General features: G+C 42.2%; 1 protein-coding gene across 1 annotated transcript in view; it reads right to left on the reverse strand.

Moving 5' to 3' along the window:
• Window positions 1-25,616, reverse strand: part of LOC127435437 (voltage-dependent L-type calcium channel subunit alpha-1C-like) — a 233,249-nt gene that overhangs the window by 23,187 nt on the left and 184,446 nt on the right. The window contains exons 27-40 of the mRNA XM_051688932.1: window positions 25,185-25,386; window positions 24,464-24,622; window positions 24,256-24,366; window positions 23,122-23,205; window positions 15,261-15,398; window positions 14,399-14,464; window positions 14,129-14,220; window positions 4,872-5,028; window positions 4,540-4,667; window positions 4,306-4,402; window positions 4,120-4,222; window positions 2,061-2,162; window positions 1,846-1,973; window positions 1,593-1,727 (exon numbers count right to left, since the gene is read on the reverse strand). Of these exons, the coding sequence (XP_051544892.1) occupies window positions 1,593-1,727; window positions 1,846-1,973; window positions 2,061-2,162; window positions 4,120-4,222; window positions 4,306-4,402; window positions 4,540-4,667; window positions 4,872-5,028; window positions 14,129-14,220; window positions 14,399-14,464; window positions 15,261-15,398; window positions 23,122-23,205; window positions 24,256-24,366; window positions 24,464-24,622; window positions 25,185-25,386 (1,702 nt within the window). The remainder of the gene's footprint in view (window positions 1-1,592; window positions 1,728-1,845; window positions 1,974-2,060; window positions 2,163-4,119; window positions 4,223-4,305; window positions 4,403-4,539; window positions 4,668-4,871; window positions 5,029-14,128; window positions 14,221-14,398; window positions 14,465-15,260; window positions 15,399-23,121; window positions 23,206-24,255; window positions 24,367-24,463; window positions 24,623-25,184; window positions 25,387-25,616) is intronic.

The raw sequence follows: 25,616 nt of genomic DNA on the forward strand, positions 1-25,616 counted from the left end.
ATAAAACTTCGTTTAGTATGTTTTTTTAAACGATTTAAATTATGGGGACACTAGAAATGTCCTCATAAACCACATTTATAGCATAATACCCTTGTAATTACCAGTTTGTAACCTAAAAAAATGTCCTCGTAAACCACTTAAACCTGCCCACACACAAAAAATGTTTTTATATAAAAACCAACATGTAAAGGCTGTCAAATAATAAGGGCTTTTCTTTTCTTTTTTTCTTTTTTTTTTTTTTTTTGCTAAATTTTTTTGGGGCCAGGTACATTTATGTACAGAATTCTCAATGTAGGGCCCTATAAAATCTGTTTAATTTTTTCACAAATTCAGATTTATTTGATTTTTTCTGAATTCTGTATTTTATATTTTAATTACATTTTATCATAAAAAGGGTGTCTAAATAAATGAATTCATTAAAACTTTAATCAAATTAAAATAGAACAATTCATTTTCAACATAACATTGAATTATCTTTATCATATAAAGTACTTTTAGAAGGATTCTTCACAGCACAATCCAAAATACAACATTGGAGTTATTTTTGTCAAATAAATGTGCTGCACAACACAGCATCATAGATGTAAGATATTGCTTAAATTTAATAAACTTATTATTGATCCATTAGTAGTATGGATAGTAGTAGTAGTAGTAGTAGTTGTAATAGTATTACAGTGAATATGACATAACTATACAGTTTATTATTAATAAACTTCATTTTCTTTTTAAGCCGTTTAAAACACTTGTTATAAAAGGGATAGTTCTGACACAAAATTTGTATTGGATTAGCCATGTTCATTTGACTGCACATCATTTGAAGTCTATATTAATGCACAATAATAAGTTAATAATAATAAGCCATAAACAGCCTCCAGTTAGGCTAATGAACAATATTACTTGCTCTGAGGGTGGTTTGAGTAATCCAAGACACATTGTATCCCATTTACACCTGTATTTAGCACTGTCCACTTGTGATGACTTGTGATGATTACCCGAGATACATTTTAATATCATGTTTAAATGGGGCCAGACACACATGCAAACACACATACTGAAAACACAAAAAAATTCACTCTCTCAGTTCACCCTGCACTCGTATTTAGACAGCAGTGACTATCCAAACTGTCCATAAATGTCCCCCAACATCACTGATGACTGGAAAAAAAATCAGTGTGCTTGTCATATTACACAACTCTCAGATACACTTGTTTATCTGTGTCTGTATGGTATGATGAGGGCAAAGCACTAATTTCTAATGATTTCTCATATATGATAAGCTTGTCAAGTTTGAAAATTACACTCATGGGGAAACTTTACCTAATATGAAAAAAGCATAATTATAATGACTACATTGTCCTATTAACAAATTAATATTTCATAATTGGTCTTCATTGCTTGGAAATAAATCTACTGTAAAGAAGCAGCTTTACTACAGCTTCACCCTCGTAAAAAGCAGATGATTTTTAGACAACTCTGTTTTGCAGGTTTGGCTAATGGTCCCATGCAGGTGGGCAGAAGCTCCAGCAGCAGAAGCAGCAGATGATGTGAGCAGAGTGGGAAAGAGGAAATAAGAGGCAATATCGGACCTTTACCCTGAAGATATCATCCTCGGAGGCAGTACACACGGTTTCCTTAATGGCTCTCTCCAGCTCCTCCTCCACCGTCAGGTCTCCTGATATCGCTCGTCTGATCTCTGGACCCATATCATGCAGTGTACGCAGGCCAGCCTGGTACCAACACACACAAACAGGCATATCCATATGCAAACAAACACACTTAAAAATGCAGTTTGTTTGTAAAAAGATGCTGATTCTTTCAGTTGTGTGTGACTGGTAGTGAACCCACCTGCAAAGAAAGAGCAGTCTTTGGAGGAATTTTGGCCACCAGGCCCTGTTCCTTGCGTTTCTTAAATTTCCTGAAGTATTCCTGAATCAGGAATGTGGCATAGAACTTCCCCACCGTTACTTCATCATCTGTTGAAAAACGCAACACACACTCAAGAAAACTGCAAGGCTGAAAGATCAGACTAACATTGTGGTGACCATCCTGCCCTATCCCACCTCCAGCAGGGGGGACAACTTGGTCCAGCAGTTTCATGCTTGTCCTCTTCCAGATCTTCTTCACGATGGCCCTGAGCTCTTCATTCGCTTGCTCCAGGTTACCTGTTATACACATGCACGTTTACTTGAGTTCTACAACAATTAATAATAATCGCTAATGAAAAAAATTGACAATGAATTTCATTATCTATTAGTACTTTTAGGATATGTGCAGCGTGCATGAAGAAACTATATCAGTGACATCACTGATAAAAAATGTGTTTGCATGATAACTTGGCCAAAAAATGGTGGAGACAAGCTGAAGCGGAAAAAACATAACCCAAGTTGTCCAGCGCACAGGAGCACTTTACGTTAAACATTAAATATCATACGCATACAGCTTAATGTGGGCCATCAGGTGCGTTAAAAGAATGCTTGTGCTGTATGATGCTTTTGACAGTTGCTTCTTAGGTTTAAATGCAAGCATAACTGAAATCCTACATATAATGCAAGTAATAATATTTTAGATAACAGTAACTGTACAGAGTCCCTAATTGATAGAATATAAATAAGAAAATTCAAATTTATAGAATAAAGACGTTACAGCATTCTACCTCTTACCAGTTAACACTTACTGTAGATAGTGGTTTTGTTTTTCTTTATTTTAATTTATAATTGAGTGGTTTAAATTGTCCTGCTGCTTCAAAACTGAGGACAGATTTATTTTTATTTATTTTTTTATTTTTTTTAAACTATATGCAATTTATATTGTAACTTGAGCTTTCAGAATTAACACGTTAACATATGCGATTCATTTGAAAAGTTTAACGCCTTGATTTTTCTTAATCACGATTAATGCATTTACCATTAATACAGCATAAACTAGCATAAACACTTGTTGGAAGGGCAGAACCTTTGTGTTGTGTCTGCCCAGAGTCATTAAACTGGCGCACACTTCACAACACACACAACAGCGTTTCATCAGTTATTCAGTGTCAGTGATAAAATAATGGAGAAAGGACCTCTTAGCGCTATCTGATGTACAAAACAAGTCCAGATGGGACTTGTGGTAAAGATCAAGTATTTTTCAGCCTATCTAAGGCACATTTATTTGCCACAGAAGCACATTAAGTCTTAACTATCACCAAAATGCAGAATGAGACATTATTGTCTGCATGCACTTTTCATGTGGAGTTCAAAGTGGCGATTGACACTGGCATTGCTGCCCTGACACGAATCATAAATGCGGCTTCAGTTGCTGTAGCAAAGCGGATAGCCACTGTCTACTGGCAGATTCATATTGTGAAGGATGAGAGTTTAAGAGATTTAATGCCCATTGCAATAAATATGCAATCTATGCTGAGACTAGTTCTTTCAATTAGCCAAACTCCCACTTAAACTTAGGGAAACATTTAATATTACTTGAATTGGTGCTATTTTAGTACATTTCTTGTGGAAGGCTTTGTTTGGAAAATGTTAATAAAGCATTATATTGTTACATAATGTTTTGTTTTATTTCCTAAGATGGAAATAAATGCATTTTGACAAGAAAATAAGTATATATTGTGTCAAATTTCAGCACTTTCAAAATCTGCGATTAATTGCGATTAACTACATAAAAATTATGCAAATAAAAATTTGAATCGACTGACAGCACAAATATAATTTTTTTTAAAATATTTTATTATGTATTTATCTTTGTTTATATATGTGTTTATATAAATATAAATATAAATATAAATATAAAGGTATAGTAACTTTACCATAGATTTCTATTGATTTTAAATATAACTAGTTACAATTTTAGAAAACATTTAGCATTTTTTAGATATTTTTAAAAACATAATTATACATACATACAATTACTTAATTTATATATCGTTTTTACAAATGAGGACATCCCAAATGTCCCGAAAGGAATATGTTGTCAGATTTAGCTAACGTTTGGAGACAAATCTGTCCCCAAAATATAGTTTAGTATGTACTCACACGTAAAGTTCAAGAGAAGATCATGTGGCCAGATTGATAAAAGCCTATACTTTTAAAGTGTGTATGTGGGTGTGTGACATTATGTTTACACCTTCAGTCTTGATACGCAGGGCTGTCCTGACTAGGGCAAATAGAGTTGCATTGAACATCACTGTTCCGTCACTATTGAGAGGCATGTTCATCGACACAAGTCGCTGCACACAAACATACAGAAAATTAGCGAATGTGAGGGAAGCTTTTTGGAGTTTGTGAGTTTTGTGTGTTTGTTTGTGTGTACCTTGCAAGCCACTCTGTGTGGGCAAAGTTTTCCAAATCCGAGGGGAGGCTGAATTCTGCGCAGTAAAGTCACCACGTCCAAGTGCTTTATCCGACCCCTGCAATTCCATCACCATTAAACTTTAAAGCTCTATTTACAGTCCAGCCTTATTCATTACAAACAATACACTGATCTAGAAACAGCAGCTTGTAGAGAAAGTAACTGTGAGGGATGGCAAAACAGGGAGTGACTGACTTGGCTTCAGGGTCGTATTCCGCCCATATCCTCTTAAACTCATCCAGGTGATGTGGACCCAGAATCGACCAATCACGTGTTAAATAGTCAAAGTTGTCCATGATGACTGCTACAAAGAGGTTAATGATCTGTGGGATAGCAGGGTCATCATGTTGTGTTAAGAAACCCCCAAATGACACCCGCAGCCACAGTTCTCTTAGTATGGATATGGCAAACATAGTTTACAATATCCATAGTAACACAGTATACATATATCCGTAGTAATTTCACAGCTGTTAAATAAAAAACAGTTGTTTATTGGAAAGGAATACTGATGTAATACAAGGACTCACCAGGAAGGCACAAAGCATATAAAAGCTAACAAAGTAGAAGATGGCAAAGTGGCTGCCACAGTCATCACTGGCAGGGCCGATCTCTGACCCCTTGTCACATGGACGGCTTGGCATACAGGCCAGCATGATTTCCTGCCATGCCTCCCCTGTGGCACACCTATACAAATAAATTTGCTCACAGTGAGAGAAAGACAGCAAAAGACAGAGAGAAAGAGCGAGAGAGAGACAGTGAGTTCACTGTACATGCACTTTAATTTCAGTCAGACTAAAGCAATAATTTGTCTTTTTAAAATTACATGTTCTATTTCATTCCTACTGAACGCCAGAGGCAGTGTAAGTACTAGTGCATTACTGTCATGCCAGCCAGATAGGTCAAGAGCATATACTAACAAAGTCACGTGGTGATGTTGGCTGAGCCCTGGGAGGTTATACATCACAGTAGCTCAGCACCAAGCCTCTTTCACTTTCTCACTTATAAGAAAAAATGTAAAAAAAAAAAATGTGATACACTGTGCCTTGTGGTGCAATCCGGCGGCAATTTATCGGAGTAGTTGATATATTTTTCATCATATTTTTCCACAAATATTTTTTTTTATGGAATTGCTTTTCGGTTCTACCAAGAGGAATTTGATTACTCTTTATTTTCCTCTTCCTGAGCTAATTAGCACTCTACTTCTAGCCTTACAGTTCTATCCGAGAGTGATTATCAACTGAAGTGATAATAATTCCTTAATTCCTTACATTTTTAAAGCACTTTTCTAGGCACTCAAAGCATTTTACATAGTACAGGGGGAATTCTCGGGAACGTGACGGCCAAAAAATACGAGGCCAGTCTCGTTGGAAAAGTCTGCCTGAGACCTCACCGAGGAGCCCGGCCCCGGCTCTCTAGCCCACCCAGACCCGGACACACAAGCCTGGGAAGAACCGCAACTACCGCCAGCCCTATCTCCGGAACCAGACCGGTCTCATCCGATGCACCTCGAAGAGACCTTTCTGACGAGACCAGCCCGACATCCATGGGTGGTGCGGTTCCGGAGGTAGCAGCCCAGGACCGCCCGCCGGCCCGCATCTCCCGGTCCACCCGAGACCTTTCCTCTCTAGCCCACCGCCACGCTGAGCGGCAGCCCCGGGAACCAGGGTTCGATTCTGGAGAGGGAGCCTGAGAATAGGCTACCACATCCAAGGAAGGCAGCAGGCGTACAAAGTAGTGATGAAAAATAACAATACATCACCAGTGTGCAGCATCAACCTGGATGATGCGACAGCAGCCATAGTGCGCCAGTATGCTCACCACACACCAGCTATTGATGGAGAGGAGAGTGATGTAGCCAATTCAGGAATGGAGATTATTAGGAGGCTTTGATAGATAAGGGCCAAATGGGGGTAATTTGGCCAGGACACCATGGTACACCCCTGCTGTTTACGAGAAGTGCCCTTGGATTTTTTATGACCACAGAGAGTCAGGACCTCGGTTTAATGTCTCATCCAAAGGACAGTACCTTTTTACAGTATAGTGTCCCTGTCACTATACTGGGGCATTATGACCCACACAGACCACAGGGTGAGCACCCCCTGCAGCTTACTCACAAGATACTTATATGGTTTCTGCCAAAACTTGCTTCACTGAGAGCAGTTCATATTTCGGGGAGCAGATGCTCTATTTGCTGAGACCTACTACATCCCGGAGAATGGAAGCTTCATCCAGATGTAGTGCAGGAGATGTGGCAGTGGTTTGACAGAGTGGAAGTGGATGTTTTTTGCATCAGAGTTGACCACTCACTGTACCTTATGGTTTGCAAGGACAGAAGCATTGAGCCCTTTGGTCAGGACGCACTGTCTCACAAATGGCCGAACTGCCTACGCTATGCGTTTCCTCATAATCCACTGTTGTGGGAGACATTGCACATGGTTTCCCTTCTTGTAGCACCGCGAAGGCTGGCCAGGACTTGGTTTCCTCTGCTTCTGAAGCTCTTAGTAGGCAGTACATGGACTCTTCCCCTCAGAAAGGATCGCCTCTCCCAGATGGAGGGCTGTGTCTGGCACCCTGACCCAGTCTGCCTGCATCTTTGGGTCTGGCCTCTGGGTTGAAACCCTTCTAGAGGATTGCGACCCTGCAGTGGTTTACACTATCACCAGTGCTAAGGCTACTGGAAGCTTTTTTCTGCATTGTATATGGTATGTGGAGTTGATCCTTTAAAACATCCAGGTTACTTGCATAACCTCTGTTCCCTGATGGAGGGAACGAGACATTGTGTCAATGTAGTGACACTAGGGGTCACTCTTGGGAGCCCGAGACACCTCTGGTCTTTGATAAAAGGCCAATGAAAATTAGCGAGTGGTATTTGCATACCACTCCCCCGGACATACGGGTATAAAAGGAGCTGGTATGCAACCACTCATTCAGATTTTGTGCTGAGGAGCCAAAACAAGGTCCCGGCCATTTCAGCGGGTAGTTCAGCATTGTGGCAGGAGGGACACAACATCTCGTTCCCTCCATCATGGAACGGAGGTTACGCAAGTAACCAGGATGTTCCCTATCTGTCTCTCACTCGACGTTGTGTTGATGTAGTGACACTAGCGGTCCCTATATGAAATGCTGCAACTGGCTGAACTGTGTTACATGAACTGGCAGTGTGTGATGGGCAGACCACTGTGTGCCTTGTGGCCAGTGCACCAGGCTGACACGTAACCTCCCCCAACATTGTTATGAGTGTCGAATGGCCCTTTGGGGACAAGTCGACTACCCAAAAGATAGAGATAGGCTAGCCCAGTCGTGGCCTCTTATCCCCTTTTTTTCACTCTCCCCCAGAAAAAGGAATTAACAGACTGGGGCCACCAGGTCTAGTCGGGGGGTGTCACTCCCAAGGGGAATTCACCGCGGAGACCCCACCCCACCCAAAGGGGGGTATTTTGAGTGGAAATATGTCACATGGTCTTGCCGATCTTTGTCGGAAGTATGCCATGTGGAGAAGTCCCATGGTAGGTCCTACCCTGTGGGGGAGGAGTTATCTACAAGCATGGTGACTGGGGCAGAGGGGCCTCTGCCCAAGGAAGACGCAGTTTACCAACAGGGAAATGAATTAGCGGAAGATATACGTCACATGGGGTTACCTACGGGGAACCACCACATGCAGAGGGCTTAGTTAGCATGTGTACTGAGCTGGTAGCGAGTTTCTCCGCAAACTCGTCTGCCACAGGGCTCGGAGGAAATCAACCAGGGAACACAGTTTGTGAACACTACTGGGAGTCAATGGCGCACATCTTCAGCTCAGGGGAGGTGAAAGGCACTATGTGCAAGCGATACACCCGGCCAGCTCTCCCGGACTTACCTGCGTGCCACTACACGGGACGAAACCGGTTCCACCTGGAGATTGTAGAACCTCGCAAAAGTGTTGGGTGTTGCCCAGCCCGCTGCTCTGCAAATGTCAGAGGCCCAGGAGACCGCTACACCCCTGGTAGAATGGGCTTGTAGCCCTACCGGGGGCGGCACATCCTGGGCGTGATATGACATTGTTATGGCGTCAATGAGCCAGTGGGCAATCCTCTGCTTGGAGACAACGCTTCCTTTCCGCTGTGCAACAAAAAGCTGCTCAGAGACTCTAAAGCACTGCGTGCGATCCAAATAGATGCGTAAAGTGTGCACCGGACACAGCAATGTCAGGGCTGGGTCTGCCTCCTCCTGGGGCAGCGCTTGCAGGTTCACCACCTGGTCCCTAAAAGGGGTCGTGGGAACCTTGGGCACATAGCCCGGTCGGGGTCTCAGGATCATGTGAGAGTAGCCCGGACTGAACTCCAGGCACATTTCGCTGACAGAGAACGCTTGCAGGTCTCCTACCCTCTTGATGGAAGTGAGTGCAGTCAGGAGGCCAGTCTTCAAAGAGAGTGCCTTAAGATCAGCTGACTGCAAGGGCTCAAAGGGGGCTCTCTGTAGACCCTGAAGAACTACAGAGAGGTCCCATGAGGGAACGAGGCGTGGTCTGAAGGGATTCAACCTACTGGCACCTCTCAGGAACCTGATGATCAGGTCGTACTTCCCTAAGGACTTACCATCCACTGTATCGTGGTGTGCCGCTATGGTGGCTACATACACCTTCAAGGTGGAGGGGGACAGCCACCCTTCCAACCTCTCCTGCAGGAAGGAAAGCACTGATCTGACTGTGCATCTCTGGGGGTCTTCACATCGGGAAGAACACCACTTAGTGAACAGACGCCACTTAAAGGCATACAGGCGCATCGTAGAGGGGGCCCTAGCTTGAGTGATCGTGTCTACCACTGCGGGTGGTAGACCGCTTAAGTCTTCCACGTCCCGTCCAGGGGCCAGACATGGAGATTCCAGAGGTCTGGTCGTGGGTGCCAGATGGTGCCCCGTCCCTGAGAAAGAAGGTCCTTCCTCAAGGGAATTTGCCAGGGGGGGCTGTCGCGAGGAGCGTGAGGTCCAAGAACCACGTCTGGGTGGGCCAGTAGGGTGCTACCAGGATGACCTGCTCCTCGTCCTCCCTGACCTTGCACAGGGTCTGTGCAAGTAGGCTCACTGGGGGAAACACTTATTTGCGAAGTCCAGGGGGCCAGCTGTGTGCCAGTGCGTCTATACCGAGAGGTGCCTCGGTCAGGGCGTACCAGAGTGGGCAGTGGGAGGATTCTTGGGAGGCGAACAGGTCTACCTGTGCCTGCCCAAATCGACTCCAAATCAGCTGGACCACCTGAGGGTGGAGTCTCCACACGCCATGTTGTGGCCGTACTGAGTTCAGGGACATCGAAGCACTTACCTGGCTCCTTGTGACCACCCTTGGAACAGCCTGGGATGGGGGAGGAAGAGGCCTGTCCTCGTGACCCATGGAGACTGTCACATCGGGGGCAGATTTGTGCCACAGCTAGGCACGCAGGGGTGGGGAGACCGTCGCTGGAGCGCCAAACCTGCCAAAATGGAATGGTGGACGGTGGTCGTGATGACAACTGTGCACACCGGGTATGTGACCCAGGGAACAAGGAAACCGCTCTTTTGCTGAACTGTTGGGTACCGCAGCCACTTGGGCATGTGGCAAATTAAATGAAAAGGCAACAAAAGATTCTCCTCCCAGCCCTCCACCGGGGGATGAAGTGGTCTACTTACCAGCTACAAGGCAGTGGGTTTTGTCGTCCCTGGGTCGCCCGCCTCAGGGGCGCTTCAAAGCCTTTAGTGGGTTCTTGGCGGCTGGCCATGAGATGGGTGGCGTCTGCTTCCTGCGGGGCTCCATGCCGGGGCTGGGCTGAAGGGGCGGGCTGCGTCAGAGCAGGTGCAGTCACCACAGGGGGACGCTCTTGGCGACGAGCAGGCGGGGTGCGGGATCTTGAGCCGCGCTGGAGCAGGATGTGCCGGATAGCCTCTGTCTGCTGCTTCACCGTCGAGAACTGCTTGGCAAAGTCCTCGATAGTGTCGCTGAATAGGCCAACCTGGGAAATGGGGGCTGCAAGGAACCATGCCTTATCGGCCTCTCCTATCTCGACCAGGTTGAGCCAAACGTGGTGCTCCTGGACCACCAAGGTGGACATCGCCCGCCCGAGAGACCGCGCCGTGACCTTCATCACCCAGAGAGCAAGGTTGGTTGCCGAGCGCAGCTCCTGCATCAAATCTGGGTCAAAACTACCCTCATGCAGTTCCTTTAGCGCCTTGGCTTGGTGGACTTGCAGGAGAGCCATGGCGTGCAGGGCGGAGGCGGCTTGTCCAGCGGCACTGTAGGCTTTGGCTGTCAGGGATGACATAAACCTACAGGCCTTGGACGGGAGCTTTGGGCGCCCACGCCAGGTGGCGGTGCTCTGCGGGCATAGGTGCTCCGCGAGTGCCTTATCCACCGGGGGAATCGCTGAATAGCCCCTGGCCGCCCCACCATCGAGGGTAGTGAGGGTGGGGGAGCTGAAATATCGGGACCGGGCAGTAAAAGGTGCCTCCCACAACCTTGTCAGCTCCTCGTGCACTTCCGGGAAGAAAGGAACTGGAGTGGGGCATGGCTGCTTTGAGCAGCGCCACGAGCCCAGGAACCCATCATCGAGCAGCAAGGGTTCAGGGGAGAGTGGAGTGTTCCACTCTAGCCAGATGCTCGCGGCTGCCCGGGAAAGCATGTCCATCATTTCTGCATCAGCCTGTGACTGGGCGACCGTACATGAGGGGGGGAGCCCAGCTGAGGCTTCCGCGTCCGACTGGATGAGCCCGCTCTCCGATGCTGCGCTTGAGAGCTCATCAGCTTTGCAGGCTCCAAACAAGAGGTCGAACTCGCCGTGAGACGAGCCGGCAGACTCATCCGGAAGCCTGATCGGGGCAGACAAGCATGCTGGGGAATGGGAGGTCCGTGGGGGAATACCCGGCAGAGGTGGTCCCATTGGGGTCCCCAAATCGCCCCCAGTGCTAGCCGTGCTGGCCTCATACCCGTAGGTAGAAGGACCGAGGCGGGGAGCCGCTGGGGTGGCTTTCTTATGAAAGCCAGCCGCGACCACAACGTTGCCACGGTCATGTTCTCGCAATGAGTACATGATCCATCCACGAACGCTGTCTCTGAGTGGGTCGTGCCCAGACACGAAAGACAGCGATCGTGACCATCAGAAGTTGAGAGATAATGACCACAACCAGGAATAACACACAAACAGAAAGGCATCTTTAAAAAGACGCGTCTTTAAAAAGACGTTCCGTGTGTGCCGCTCTTTTAGAGAAATATACTCTTTTAGAAAAATCTACTCTCTTATTTCTGCCGAAGCGCCCAGGGGCGTTCTCTGCAGTGCACCAGTGCAGAGGAGGGAGAAGCCGCTGAAATGCGCCGTCAGATCCAGCAGAGGTGAATGAACAGTCAGCTCAGTAAACATCGACCGTTTGGCTCCGAAGAGAAAATCTGAATGAGTGGTTGCATACCAGCTACTTTTATACCCGTATGTCCGGGGGAGTGGTATGCAAATACCACTCTGCAATTTTCATTGGCCTTTTATCAAAGACCGGAGGTGTCTCAGGCTCCCAAGAGTGACCCCTAGTGTCACTACATCGACACAACGTCGAGTGAGTGACAGATAGGGAATGTGATGTTCCAAGAGTCTTGAGCTTTCTTCAACATCTTTTGTATGATGGTAAGGCAGCCTCCACACTGAAAGTGTATGCTACTGCCATTTCAGCCTACCGTGTACTGGTTGGTGGCTCTTCTCTTGGATCTTATAGTCTTTTCTGCAGCTTTTTAAAGGGTGCAAGATGTTTGAGACCAGCCTGGAATCCCCATTTTCCTGTGTGGGATTTGCCTCTCGTGCTTACATTCCTGTGCTCATCTCCATTTCAGCCCTTGCAGAGCGCTGATCTTAAATGGGTGTCCTTGAAGACTGTTTTCGTGCTGGCTATTGCTTCTGCAAAATGAGTTAGCAGGTTACTTGCACTGTCTGTTAGAAAATAGTGCTTGCATTGGTTGCCGGAGGACTCTGGGGTTGTCCTTTGGCCCAATCATTCTTTTCTTCCTAAAATTCTCCTTCCTCAGTTCATTAATCAGTCCTACAAGGAGGCCAAGAAACCATTGCCTGAAGGAGTGTCCTACCATTCCAATAAGGCAATATCATGTTCGTTAGCTGCATTCAGAGTCTCCTTGACAGACATCTGCAATGCTGCCACCTGGGCTTCTCCATGCACTTTTGCTCGTTTTCATAAGGTCAGTGTTGCTGCCCCTCATGCCTTGAGCTCTGCAGTTCTTTAGAATCTGCCTTAATTATTCATTTACATTTGTGCATTTGGCAGATGCTTTTTTCCAATGTGACTTAAAGTGCAATTAGTACAGGGATTGTCCCCCCGGAGCAACCTGGAGTTAAGTGCCTTGCTTACAGATACAATGGTGGTGGCTGTGGGGATCAAACTGGCAACCTTCTCACCACTCATTACACATTACTAGTTCTGTGCTTTAGCCCATTACGCCACCACCACTCATTCAGGTGGGTGACATTTCTAATGGCTATGTTGGTATGGGTCATCCACTAGTACTTACACTGCCTCTAGAGGTCAGTAGGCATAAAACAGAATGCTTTGGTTCTGTGAATTCCAGATGACCATCAGGGTTCTTAGACACTCGGAATGTGCGAGAAAGGCGTACTGAGGCTGGACGCTGAGCTACTGCGATGTATAACCTCCCAGCCTACATCACCACGTGACCTTGTTGCTATATTCTCTTTACCTATCTGGCTGGCGCAGCGATAATCCACTTGTACTTACACTGCCTCTGGCAGTCATCCAGAATTCAAAAAACCACAGTTACATGGGTAACTAGCATTAACACTTTAGTCAGACTAACAGACACAGATAATGCGATTGTAGCTCGGCTTCATCCAGGGCATGTATACACCTTAATCGGACCATACCTGGCCTCTGCATTGTGCGAATGTTTAGTATGATGAACAAATGGTCTACCTTTTTTACTTTAAACACCCATAATAATGCATTATAGACGTGATAGTTACGGGCACTTTATATAAAATCATATGGATATCAATCAGAGAATTAAACATCCACAGCTCATTCTTTTACCATGTTTCAGATAGATCACTGACTATTGTTTTGATCTGTGATGTGTTTCAAATGACTGCATTTATGGCCAATATTTGGGAAGCAATAATTTTGGATTTGCAATTTGAATTATAATATGATAAACATTCATCATCTGATATTGCCACTGCTCAGCGTGTGCCACACACCCACTAGAGAGCACCGCTTTCTCATTCTGACTGTGAATGCAGACTAAAATGGCAGCCTCTTCATGCAGCTGGTTTAGTTATCGTGCAAGGCTATATTGCAATTTCAATCTTAATTCAATCAGTCGTGCAGCCTTAATAGATTCCATACCAATGTCTCAGAGGTCAAAGTCTAGGTTTTCTATACGTGTTTCATGCTTTTTCCTCTTTCCATTTCCATTTTTGTCAAATCAGTAAAGTGTTTATTTTAAAAAAAAATTTTTGTCTAGACTAAAAATGTTCTGATGTTTAGACTTTTGATTATACATACAACTAGTTTGATATACTGGTAATGAGAACTTTCTACAAGAAGTAAAATTTCACATTTAGACTGCAATAGTCACGTTCTTAGTGCTGCAATTCCTTCAGAGGTGACATGCAAATTTAAACATTTAATTAAACATTGGACACATGAAGACTGCAGGTTGACTACTCAAAAACACACTGTACCACTATTATAACTATGCATGTAAACATATTGAGAGAGATAAAGAGGTAGAGAGATACAGAAAGAGAGAGGGGGAAATGGTAGAACTGACCTGAAGAGCAGCAGAACAGCTTGTGGAAATGTCTGAAAGTTGTTGTTGCGGTTGATCTCGGTGTTGTCCCTCAGGGCAATCTTACCAAACATCTGTCGAGTCAGAGATATAGCAACCATCATACATCACTCACCACCAACACTGGACACCAACTAAAGCAACAATAACAGGCTGAAAAATGTTGGGCAAGATCCTACGTCCTTAAGTGAGATACTAAGGGAGAAACGGAGAGCGAGAAAGAGCTGGGAAGGAAATGGTTCAAGGTCTTACCTGCATTCCAATGACGGCATATATGAAGAATAGCATTACGATAAGCAAAGCAACATAGGGAAGAGCCTGTGAAGAAAGAGAGGGAGACAAAGCAAAAGAGTACAGGTAAGACTCAAATCTAACATTCTTAACTCTCTAACACCACGTCTACACTGGAAGCGATTAATGTTGCTATATTATTGTTTATTGTAAAAATTGTCTACTGTACAAACACAAAATAATTGAAATGCATATAACCACAGAATGTTCACAAACAATGGACCAATCAGTTCTAAGCTAGACTTCAGCAACAGTAAAATATGTGAATGTCTTTGTTTCCAACTTTATGTTCAACCAAAATACATTGGTTTAAAAGTTACATTTGAATAGACGAAACAGTTTTACACATAACGTTAGTATTGCTTCAACTGCATATACATACATTTAGAAATGTATTAGGCCAGAAATGTGCTGACTTTAATGTAACAGTCATAAGTTATAAAACAAAATCAATAAAAAAAAAATCTAATAATTCACATTTTAATTTATTTCAGTGGCTAAACAGCTGTGCAGCACATCAAAAATAGAAAAAGGACTTCCACCAACTGGAAGTGCATCATGATGAGAATGCTTTGCTGGTTATATTGGGAATTATCTAGCTTTGTTTAATCACAATGAGCTGCTCTCATCCAGTGTAGACAGTGTAATAAGGAAACCAGTTTGTTAGTCTGTAAATACAGTGGCTACAGGGTGTTAAATGGTGTGTAGTCTCCCATAGCCAGACTTAGACAATTGGCATAAAGTCTGGACCACGCTGCAGCTTATTCTGACCAAGAGGCATCCAATAAGACATAAATGCACTGTCTAATTTCTTTCTCCTCACCTGAAAGGATTTAATGAAGGTCCAGAGCAGAGTCCGAATGCCCTCTCCCCGAGACAGGAGCTTCACCAGTCTCATCACTCGGAACAGCCGAAAGAATGTGATTGAAATCCTGGCGTTATCTTCAGTGTTTTGGAAGCCCTTTTTCAGCATGACACAAACACAAATGCATATTCATAGGCAGACACAGAACAATTCAAGGTGACACATGCACACATTCAAGTCAATATGTCTACAGGAACATGTTAAACACTTCCAATAACAACACACTACAGAGACACAGGAGATGTCTGGGTGGCTTTATGAAAACATGGCAATATTCCAAATGAATGCAAAGCATTTCTACACTGCCTGGCCCAAAAAAAAAAGTTGCATACTCATTATTTAATTGGACCGCCTTTAGTTTTGATAATGGCGTGCATTCGTTGTGGTATTGTTTCGACAACCTTATGCAACATCACAACATTTATTTCCGTCCAGAGTTTAATCAATTTTTGGCTGAGATATTTTATTGATGACGGGAGAGTCGAACCACTCCGTAAAGTCTTCTCCAGCGCATCCCAAAGACTTTCAATGGGGTTAAGGTCAGGACTCTGTGGTGGCCAATTCATGTGTGAAAATGATTCCTCATGCTCCCTGAACCACTCTTTCACAATTTGAGCCCGATGAATCTTGGCCTTGTTGTCCTGGAATATGCCTGTGCTGTCAGAGAAAAAACAAATCCATGGATGGGATAACCTGGACATTCAGCATATTCAGGTAGTCAGCTGACTTCATTTTATTGCCGCATAACTTTGCTGAGTGTAGACCTGACCAATTGAAGAAACCCCAGATCATAAGACTGCCTCCAGAGGCTTGTACAGTGGGCACTATGCATGACGGGTGGATCGCTTCAAGCGCTTGCCTTCTTACCCTGACATGGCCGTCACTTTGGAATAGGGTAAATCTGGACTCATCAGACCACATGACCTTTTTCCATTGCTCCAAAGTCCAATCTTTATGCTACCTAGCTAACTGAAGTAGTTTTTTTCCAATTAGCCTCACTAACAAGTGGCTTTCTTGTGGCCACACAGCTTGTTAGTCTCAATCCTGTAAGTTCTCCTCGCATTATTCGTGTAGAAATGCTCTTACTTTCACTATAAACATAACCGTGAGTTCTGCTGTTGATATTTTACGATGTGACTTCACCAAGAGTTTTAGTGATCTCCGATCACGATCATTCAAGATTTTAATCCGACCACATTTCTTCCGCAAAGCTGACGGTTCACCACTATCTTTCCAGGTTTTAATAATGTGTTGGACAGTTCTTAACCCAATTCCAGTGATTTCAGTAATCTCCTTAGTTGTTTTCTTTGCTTGAATCAGGCCAATAATTTGCCTCTTCTGAAACACAGTAACATCTTTTCCACGACCACTGGATACGTCTTCCGACATGGTTGTTTAAGAAATGAGAAGCTACACACTGCATCAGTTAGGGTTAAAAGAAATGTTGCCAGCTGAAACATATTAATCACTGCAATAATGATCCAATCATAGGCTCTTAAGTATCTGCTTATTTAAATTCAAATGCCGACTTTTTTTTTTTTTTTGGCCAGGCAGTGTAGATGAGCCCTAAAATAATACAGCTTACCAGCTTATCACATAATATAATTTATATCCTACCTGTCATGGAACTATAACACTTCTTACTTATATGTCACATACAAAGTTTCTAAACCTTAGACATAAAATTACTCTCAAACATCATTCACTTGTTTACAATTCTCAAAAATTTGATACTTTACTTATATGTAAATATAAACACAAAATTGCTGACCTTAGTACTATAAAGCTGCTTTAAAATAGCTAATTTCTAATTTGTGACATCATATCTACACCTGCACACACAGCCTGTAAAAAACACATAAAAAAATTCAAGCAAACAGAATTAAGCTCCATGCATGTGGACATTGCACAAAAAAAATCGTTATTTCAAAAGCCTCCAGCTGAGTTCAGAGCTCCGCCAATATGGCGGTTAACTGTAATTCCAGAGCTGACCAGCAGGGGCCGACACTGCACCACACAGAGAGAGAGAGCAATGACCATGTGACTACAGCGCACTAATGACAGGCATCGCAGCCTAGGGAAGGGGAGAGGTCAGGGCGACGGACACACTACCAGCATAAACACGTGCCTGTCCAGTGCCACAGTGATGAGAGAGAACATGTGTGTGCATGCTGAATGACAGTTGGTGAAGAAGGGGTAGAGAAGGTGATGGCTGGAATGAGAGGTGGGGTTTTGGTTACCGTTGGTTCGTACCATTGGTCTTACCACAGAGGAGGGGGGAGAGGAGGAGGGGTCAGCTGGCTTCAAAGAAAGGCAGACAGATGAAATCTATAGCAGCGCCAACCACCCACAGTACACCTGCCAAAGTGTGTGTTTGTAGGTGTGTGTGTACAGTATGTGTCCATCTGTGAGTGCGTTTACATGCACGTTCTTACATTGATTGTGCTAAATAAGCTGACAACGTATAAGGTCATGTTAATGCTTTAAACTTTTTTCTTTATCAGGTTAAGGCCATAAAAAATGATTGCAACACGTAGATTTTTGCCCATTTCCGCAAATTCACTCTGCATGTAAACACCTTTACCAGCTTATCCAATGTGGGCAAGTGTTGTGCACATGCCTGTTTACATTTCGACGTTAAAAGCAGAGAGTAATCAGATGATTTGATTGGTCACGTAAACACGGTTTTCTTGTGTTGTCTGAATTTTTTAATTAGCCGAATTAGTTATTAGTTATCAGTGTGCATGTAAACACACTCAATGTGTTTGAAGTACGTCTGTTGGGTCACTTGCAGGGGAGACGCCTCATAGCATGTCTGTCTTTCTGCCAGCTGAGGGCGCTACAGCACATGGTTCATGTGAGAGGGAGCCATTCGCTGTTCTGCATCCGCAGACTTGAGGATGAGTGAGTGACACACGCAGACACATGCACAGATTTAACATCTCTCATGAGCTGAGTTATTGGGATAATTCACCCAAAAATAAAAATTCTGTCATTTACTCACCCCCATGTCATTCCACACCTATACGACTTTCCTTTTGCTCTATCCATGGCCACCATTTACTTTCATTGTATGGAAAAGAATGACAATGAAAGTGAATGGAGACCAGGGACTATGCAGCTTAGACATTCTACTAGATAACTCCTTTTGCAATGCATGCAAGAAAACAAGTCATATGGGTTTGGAACAACATGACGGTGTGTAATTGATTTTTATTTTTAGGTGAACTATCCCTTTAAGAATCTCTCAGCAGACCCATCTCGGTGTGTATGTTACTGTGTGACTGTAAGTGTGTGTCTGAGAGTGTGTAGGTGTGTGTTGAATTTCTACATGCAGAGAGACTAATCCCATGCAGTGCCACAGTACTCTCAAATATCTGTCTTTATATTTTCATACAGTAATGAGGACTAGATTCATTAAGTAATGTAACTGTAGTAGAACTGCAGAGGATCTGGCAACCCCAACCATGCATGTAGCTCACACATTACAGAACTGGGTCAACGGTATAACTTACTCCATATGGGTGAATCTCATGAAACCTGATGTCCCAGTCATATTTCACCCCAAAATCAAAAGAAAAATTATTTTAGGACCATTAATATTTTTTGCATTGTTATATTATTTTCATGATATTTAAGTGCATTCCCCCCATTAAGCAAACAAATATTTTTAACACTTTTTACACATATAGCCTTTTCCAGAAAATGTACTGCAACTTTCAGGTAAGAGGTCATGTGTGAACACAACACTTTTGAAAATACTGGTAAATGTTGCTCTGGCAATTTCCCTTAATGATAAGTTGTATCAGATAACTTATACATTTCCATATTGAGGGTATGTGTGAACAGGATCATTGAATTAACTAATTCATTAATAAAATATCTATACATATTATGGTAATGATAACTTTTTGTGTGTGTGTGTGTGGGGGGGCGGGGGGGGGGGGGGGGGGGGGGTATGGCCATAATTGTCTTATTTGTTTTGATTTTTCTTTTGATTTGGGGATGAAATGTAACCTGGGCATGTTTTTCATGAGATTCACGCAAATGTGCATCTGTGAGACAGTTACCATGATAAAATCTACACGCAGAGCCACTTTCAGAGGACTGACCAGTATCATAGACATCATCTCACATTGCACAGAAATAGAGATTGAACACAAACTGGTAGTAAACACTGCCCCCTGGAGGCTGGCCGATAAAGAGCCATAAATTCACTTGTTCGCCAATGAGAGTTATATGAACGGGTCTTAAATGGCTCAGCTATTTCAGTTATTGTGATTGTGATTGTGGCCGTATCTGTCAGCCTAAGCTTATGACACAGGGAGCAGGTCTACCCAGAATGTACAGGTGTACAAGAGCACCAAATTAGAAAGAGAAAAGAGACAGAGGAAAAACACTGATAAAAAGGAGGAAAATGCAGAACAGAGAGACAGAAAAGAGAAGGCATTCATAGAGAAGGATGCAATATGGCATCATCAGCAAGACAGAGCTGGCAAACACTCACATCTCTCCACCCCCTGCTTCTGTCCAATCAGACAGTGCAAATGAGAGAGTGCCTCTAACAGGCAGGGAGGAATAAGCACTGAGAGGAGCAGAGCAGCCTCAGGGGGAGGAGGGGTTACATCAACGCTTTTTCAGAGTCATCCGGTTTCACTCTAATCTCCTTGTAGCACTGAGAGGAGGGACTGGCTATCAGCACGGATTCATCAGTATCATATTTCAGATTGCTAATCAGATTAATTAACGGGTTAAGGAAGCATGAAAAAAGTGCTTTCTTTGAGTTTTCTCAAAGAAAATAAAAGGGAAAAAACAAGATTAAAAAAAACCCAATCCAAACACAATGCTGGGTCAAAGGTCATGCGTTCAGATCAAATGAGATGGTGGATGAAGAGAAAACTCCAACCAAACCAAACCCAGTCAGTGCTGAAATGGATGTGTATAGCACAACAGGGTGTATATCTCAGACGAAACTGTTGTCAATCATAAATGACCTTCATAAACGTCTTTTGATCAGAGAGGAACAGCTTAACTTCAAAATGGACCGTTAGATGGGCTTGTAATTTTGTAAGCATATTTTATGTAGCTTTATAACACAGCTTTCTAGAATACATGATTCTGATTGGCCAATTGCAGCATTCTGAGGTCAACAATGTCTGTATAATGACCGCTATACAGTATTATTACACGTCTCTCTGAAATACTCGATTCTGATTGGTCAGTGGCGCAATCTAGCAGTCTGATATGTCTGAGCAACAACCACACATACGGGGATATTATATTATATATATATATATATATATATATATATATATATATATATATATATATATATATACACATACATATTGCTATTTGCACTTCTGGTTAGATTCTAACTGCATTTCATTGGCTCTGTACCTTTACTCCGCACAATGACAATAAAGTTGTATCTAATCTAATCTAATCTAATATCAGACCGGTCATCCGGGTATTGCGAGTCATCTTTCCTAATTCTCATACCACTCTGCGATCTCTACAAGTAAGCTAATAAAATCATTCCAACTCAAATCAATGTTTCATGTCCATTTATTTGACAAGTAGTCTTGTAATAAGATGGATAATGAGTAGTCAGTCATTTATGCTAAATAAACACCAACAGAACTCCGATGCAAACTGGAGGTGGAATTCAGCTGTTCAGCATTTTTATCCTTCTCACATAATTACATCATTTCGATGTAAATCAATATTTCATATCCATTTATTTATTTATTTGGCAAGTAGTCTTGTAATAAGATGGATAATGAGCAGTCAGATGTTCATTTTCACAAAGCATAAATACCAACAAAACTCTGACGTATACCGGAGGTAGAATTCAGATGTTTAGCGTTTTCTTTTTTCTCACATAAAAACATACTGTCATTTCAATGTAAATCAATATTTCATGTCCATTTACTTATTCATTTGGCAAGTAGTCTTGTAATAATCTGGATAATGAGCAGTCAGACAGTCATTATTCAGTAAATAAACACAAACAGAGTTCTCTCTGACGCAAACCGGAGGAAGAATTCAGCTGTTCAGCGTTTTTATCCTTCTCACATAATTACATAATTTCAACGTATTTCATTTCATCCATTTCATTATTTATTTGGCAAGTAGTCTTGTAATAAGCTGGATAATGAGCAGTCAGAAAGTAATTTTCGCAAAATAAACACTAACAAAACACCGACGCGAACCGAAGGTGGAATTCAGCCGTTCAGTGATTTCTTTCTTATCATATAATTACATAATTTCAACGTATATCAATATGTCATGTCCATTTATTCTATATTTCATTAGTAGCTGTGTAATAAGCGGGATAATGTACAGTCAGTCAGTTGTTATCGCAAAATAATACTGCAAAATTATCCCTTACTAACTGACCGAAATTCAAGGCAGCTGATTTCTTACACTGTGCAATCTCTTACTTCTTACATAGTAAAAATATTTCTCAAATCAATATTTAATACCCATTTATTTATTTGGTACATAGTCATGTAATAAATGTGATAATGTCCCAGACTGTACAGTATCCCTTATTTATATTCTCAGAAAATGGAGGACATAGTGTTATCTTTTATGAACAGTAACAAATGTCTAATATATATATATATATATATATATACATACTGGCAGAGAAAAAAAGGTGTTGTCTAAGTTATATTTACTGTAGACATCTAAAAATTTGAAGAAAAGGAAAACATAAATATTACATTTGTGAGACTGTCAACGATTAAAAGTGATTACAAAACATGGCAATTATTACTAGCATGGAAAAAGTTGCCAAACACAAATTTCAAACTTTCTTTGAGAATCTGGGCTCTTCTGTCATAAAGACTTTGAAGGTTTATGATAGACTCAACAGTAATATCAAAACAATCATAACTAATTAATGAAACTAATTTCCAATCTTTCAACAGAACACCTCCCAAAAAGAAATAATGAATCAAATAATGCAATGTCCATATTGACTGAAGTCAGAATATATCACCCTGTGTGGGCTATACAGGGTTATTCATGCCTATGTGTGCAGGTGGAGGGTTAAAGCAACTCATATTTGTTAGTCTGGGGGGTTTGGGGGGAGGGGGGTTGCAGGCAGGCAGATTGAGAGAGAGAGAGATTACTTACGTTAACCTCTGTGATGGCTATATCAACAACACTACCCACTACAATAAGGGCATCAAACGTGTTCCATGCATCAACAAAATAATGCTGGACAGAAAATAAAAGGAAAATGAAAAAGAAAAAGGAGAGAGGAGAAAATAAAGAAGAAAACAGTTACACATGGACATTTACCTCACATAGGACATGAGGGAAAAAATCATAAAATCAAATGACGGGTGTATGAAAGAAAAACAAAATCAAAGATTCCCATGATGACCCGGGACCTGTCATGCTCCACAGCGGCAAACTCTCACAATCACACCCTGAAAAGAACGGTCAGGGCTGCTGGGTTAGTTCAGGTGTGACTGTTAGTTACGACAAAACAACATACATCACAGCCTTGAAGAAGAAAACAAAGCTTGCGCCCTCTCTTTCACAGGTCTACCGACAAATGTTCCGTTCCGAACCCCTGTCCTGCATGTGTGCCCTAAACCTCTCACCACCAGAGGGCGACCAGCCACAGCAGTCATCTTGCCATCAGAAAAGGAAGTGAGGAGACTTGAGGAGACAGCAGGAGCAGAGAATGAAGGGAAGCACAGGGGAATGAAAGACAGCAAAGATGGACGAGAGAGCAAGAGAGAGAGTAGATGAGTAAAGAGAGAGAGAGAGTGAGAGAGAGAGGTGGCGATGTACTTACGTTGATCTCACTCAGAATGACGTCTATAATGCTGCCAATTACGATGAGGAAGTCAAAAACATTCCAGGGGTCACTAAAGTAACCCTACACAGGACGAGGGGGGAGGTGGGGGTGAGGGGTGAGAGAGGGCAGTTAGAGATGCAGAATTGGCCAGCACCAGCGCTCCTCGCACAATCAACATCCCAAGCGCTTGTTAGCCAATCACCATTCAACACAACAAAATCAGCTGATCTACATTCCAGCTTTATTCTAGGCTTGGAATTTCACTCATTAGTGCTGCCTGCCAGTGAATCTTTATGTTTATCTGCACAAAAATGCTCTTTGTTTTATGTAAATGCTCTCATTTACTGGGATAACAAATCAAACTGTTTTTTAGGGCTCTAGTTGAAGCTAAAGAGCATGTCTGTCTCATCTTGGGCAATTCTAAGTGGCTTAGAGGAAAACGGATGGCATCTCTACATACACCATTTTTACAGTATCTGATTTGCACTTAGTAGACCTTTAATGGAGTGGAAATGGCTGCCAAGTTATGCAAGACTTAATACTCTTTAAAAACCAACTGTTGGAATTACTGGCTGTCTTGTGTCTAAAAGGCACACAAGCTGTGAGGAAGAACAAAAATATCTCAACTGGGCGGAAATCATAGTAAAACATTTAAGGTCACAGTTAAATAAGGTTAAATAGGTGAGATCTGATATTTCTGATGATAAGCATAGTGATATCCGCTTGTAAAATTGCACCTTTATGATAAAACAAACAAACAAAACAAGCAAATGAAACAAACAAAACATAAACCTAGTGGATACCTGCAAAATTGGTTATTAAACAGCACACAACCAACTACAGCCTATAACCCATAGAGACATTATAATGCATTATAATAAGTCATCTGTTGTAATTATGCAGATGTTTTTTCTTAATTCATTATACATAATATTCTTTATAGATTTTTTTTTTTTTTTTTTTACAGAGATGTCTAATAATGAAACACAACTGACTGTTTAATTTAGAACTTGTTTTTATCTATGGCATAAAATTAGCCACGTTCGTATAATAAGCAAAAGTAAAGGTGTGTCTGAAGGGGCGGGGTTTGTGGAGGGTGTGTCTGAGGGCGGGGCTGTGCTGTGGTCATACCCTGGGTTTGAAGGCGATGAGTTTGAGGATCATTTCCACAGTGAAGAGACCGGTGAATAACATATTCAGGATATTCATGGCTTTGTTGAAGGACTGAGATTGACCATGATGCTGTAAACACATAATCAGCAAATCCATTCAAAATGTTGAAGATGAATTTGTATTAGTGTAGTTTAAATCCAGTCCATGAATCGCTGAGGATACTGACCTGCATGGCCAGGCAGATGGTGTTGAGCAGGATGAGGGTGAACATCAGGTACTCAAAGTAGGTGGAGTTTACCACGTACCAAACTTTGTACTGATATGGGTTCTTAGGGATGTATCTGCGCAGGGGGCGGGCCTTCAGGGCATATTCCACACACTGACGCTGTACACATATACACGGATGTATGCACATGTTACATACAAACATTATCAAAATACACTCTGTATTTCTGTCAATCACTCTAAGCTGCTTATTTTACAATCAGAGACCAGTGTTATTATCATTAATGAAAATGAAATGAAAACATATTTGTGTTAACTGAAACAAAAATTAAAATTAACACAGTTGGAAAGGATTGAAATGTTTCTAAAATAGAAAACTAAACTAAAATATAAATTACACTATAATTTTGAAAGTAACATACTGTATTCCCTTTGGCAGCCCCCAAAAAATAAACTAAATTGAAATTAATAAATTCTGACATAAACTAAAACTTACATAGTGAAAAGTAACGAAAAATAAAATAACCTGGAATGATAAATTGAAAATAAATTAGCAATAAAAACTAAATTAACATTTTTAAATTACAATAACCCTGCAAGAGACACTATCATTTCAACTATCAAATATATTTATTTGTATCCAAACCAATAAGCCACACTTCTGTATACACTTTTCTAATACTAGCAGGATCTGCACAGTGCAAAACATTAAACACAGGTACCTGGTTCTTGTCCAGCTCACAGTTTTTGTACTCTTGCTCTCCTTGCTCCTGAAATGTCACAATGACGAAACCTACGAATATGTTCATCATGAAGAAGGCGATGATGATGATGTAAACGATGAAGAATATGGAGATGATCACGCGGTAGTTGTAGATTGGGCCGACATCCTCAGCATGGGAGTCTATGGCTCTGTAGAGCAGTCTATGGGACAAAAAGAGAGAACTTCCTGTCAGCCCCTCTGGAGAAGAACAACTACATGATTCAGAATGTAGAGACATCAGGCAAAGTCCTTTTAATGCAAGTCAGGTCACTTGGGAGCCATATTACAAGTACAGCACCTTACTAATGGGGAAAGGCCAAAACTGTCCAAAACTGTTGTCAAAATTATGATAACATTTAAAATCAGCAATTAATTTTGACAACAATGGTAT

The sequence above is a fragment of the Myxocyprinus asiaticus genome, chromosome 45 (assembly GCF_019703515.2).
Source record: "Myxocyprinus asiaticus isolate MX2 ecotype Aquarium Trade chromosome 45, UBuf_Myxa_2, whole genome shotgun sequence".
Classification (NCBI taxonomy): Eukaryota; Metazoa; Chordata; class Actinopteri; order Cypriniformes; family Catostomidae; genus Myxocyprinus; species Myxocyprinus asiaticus.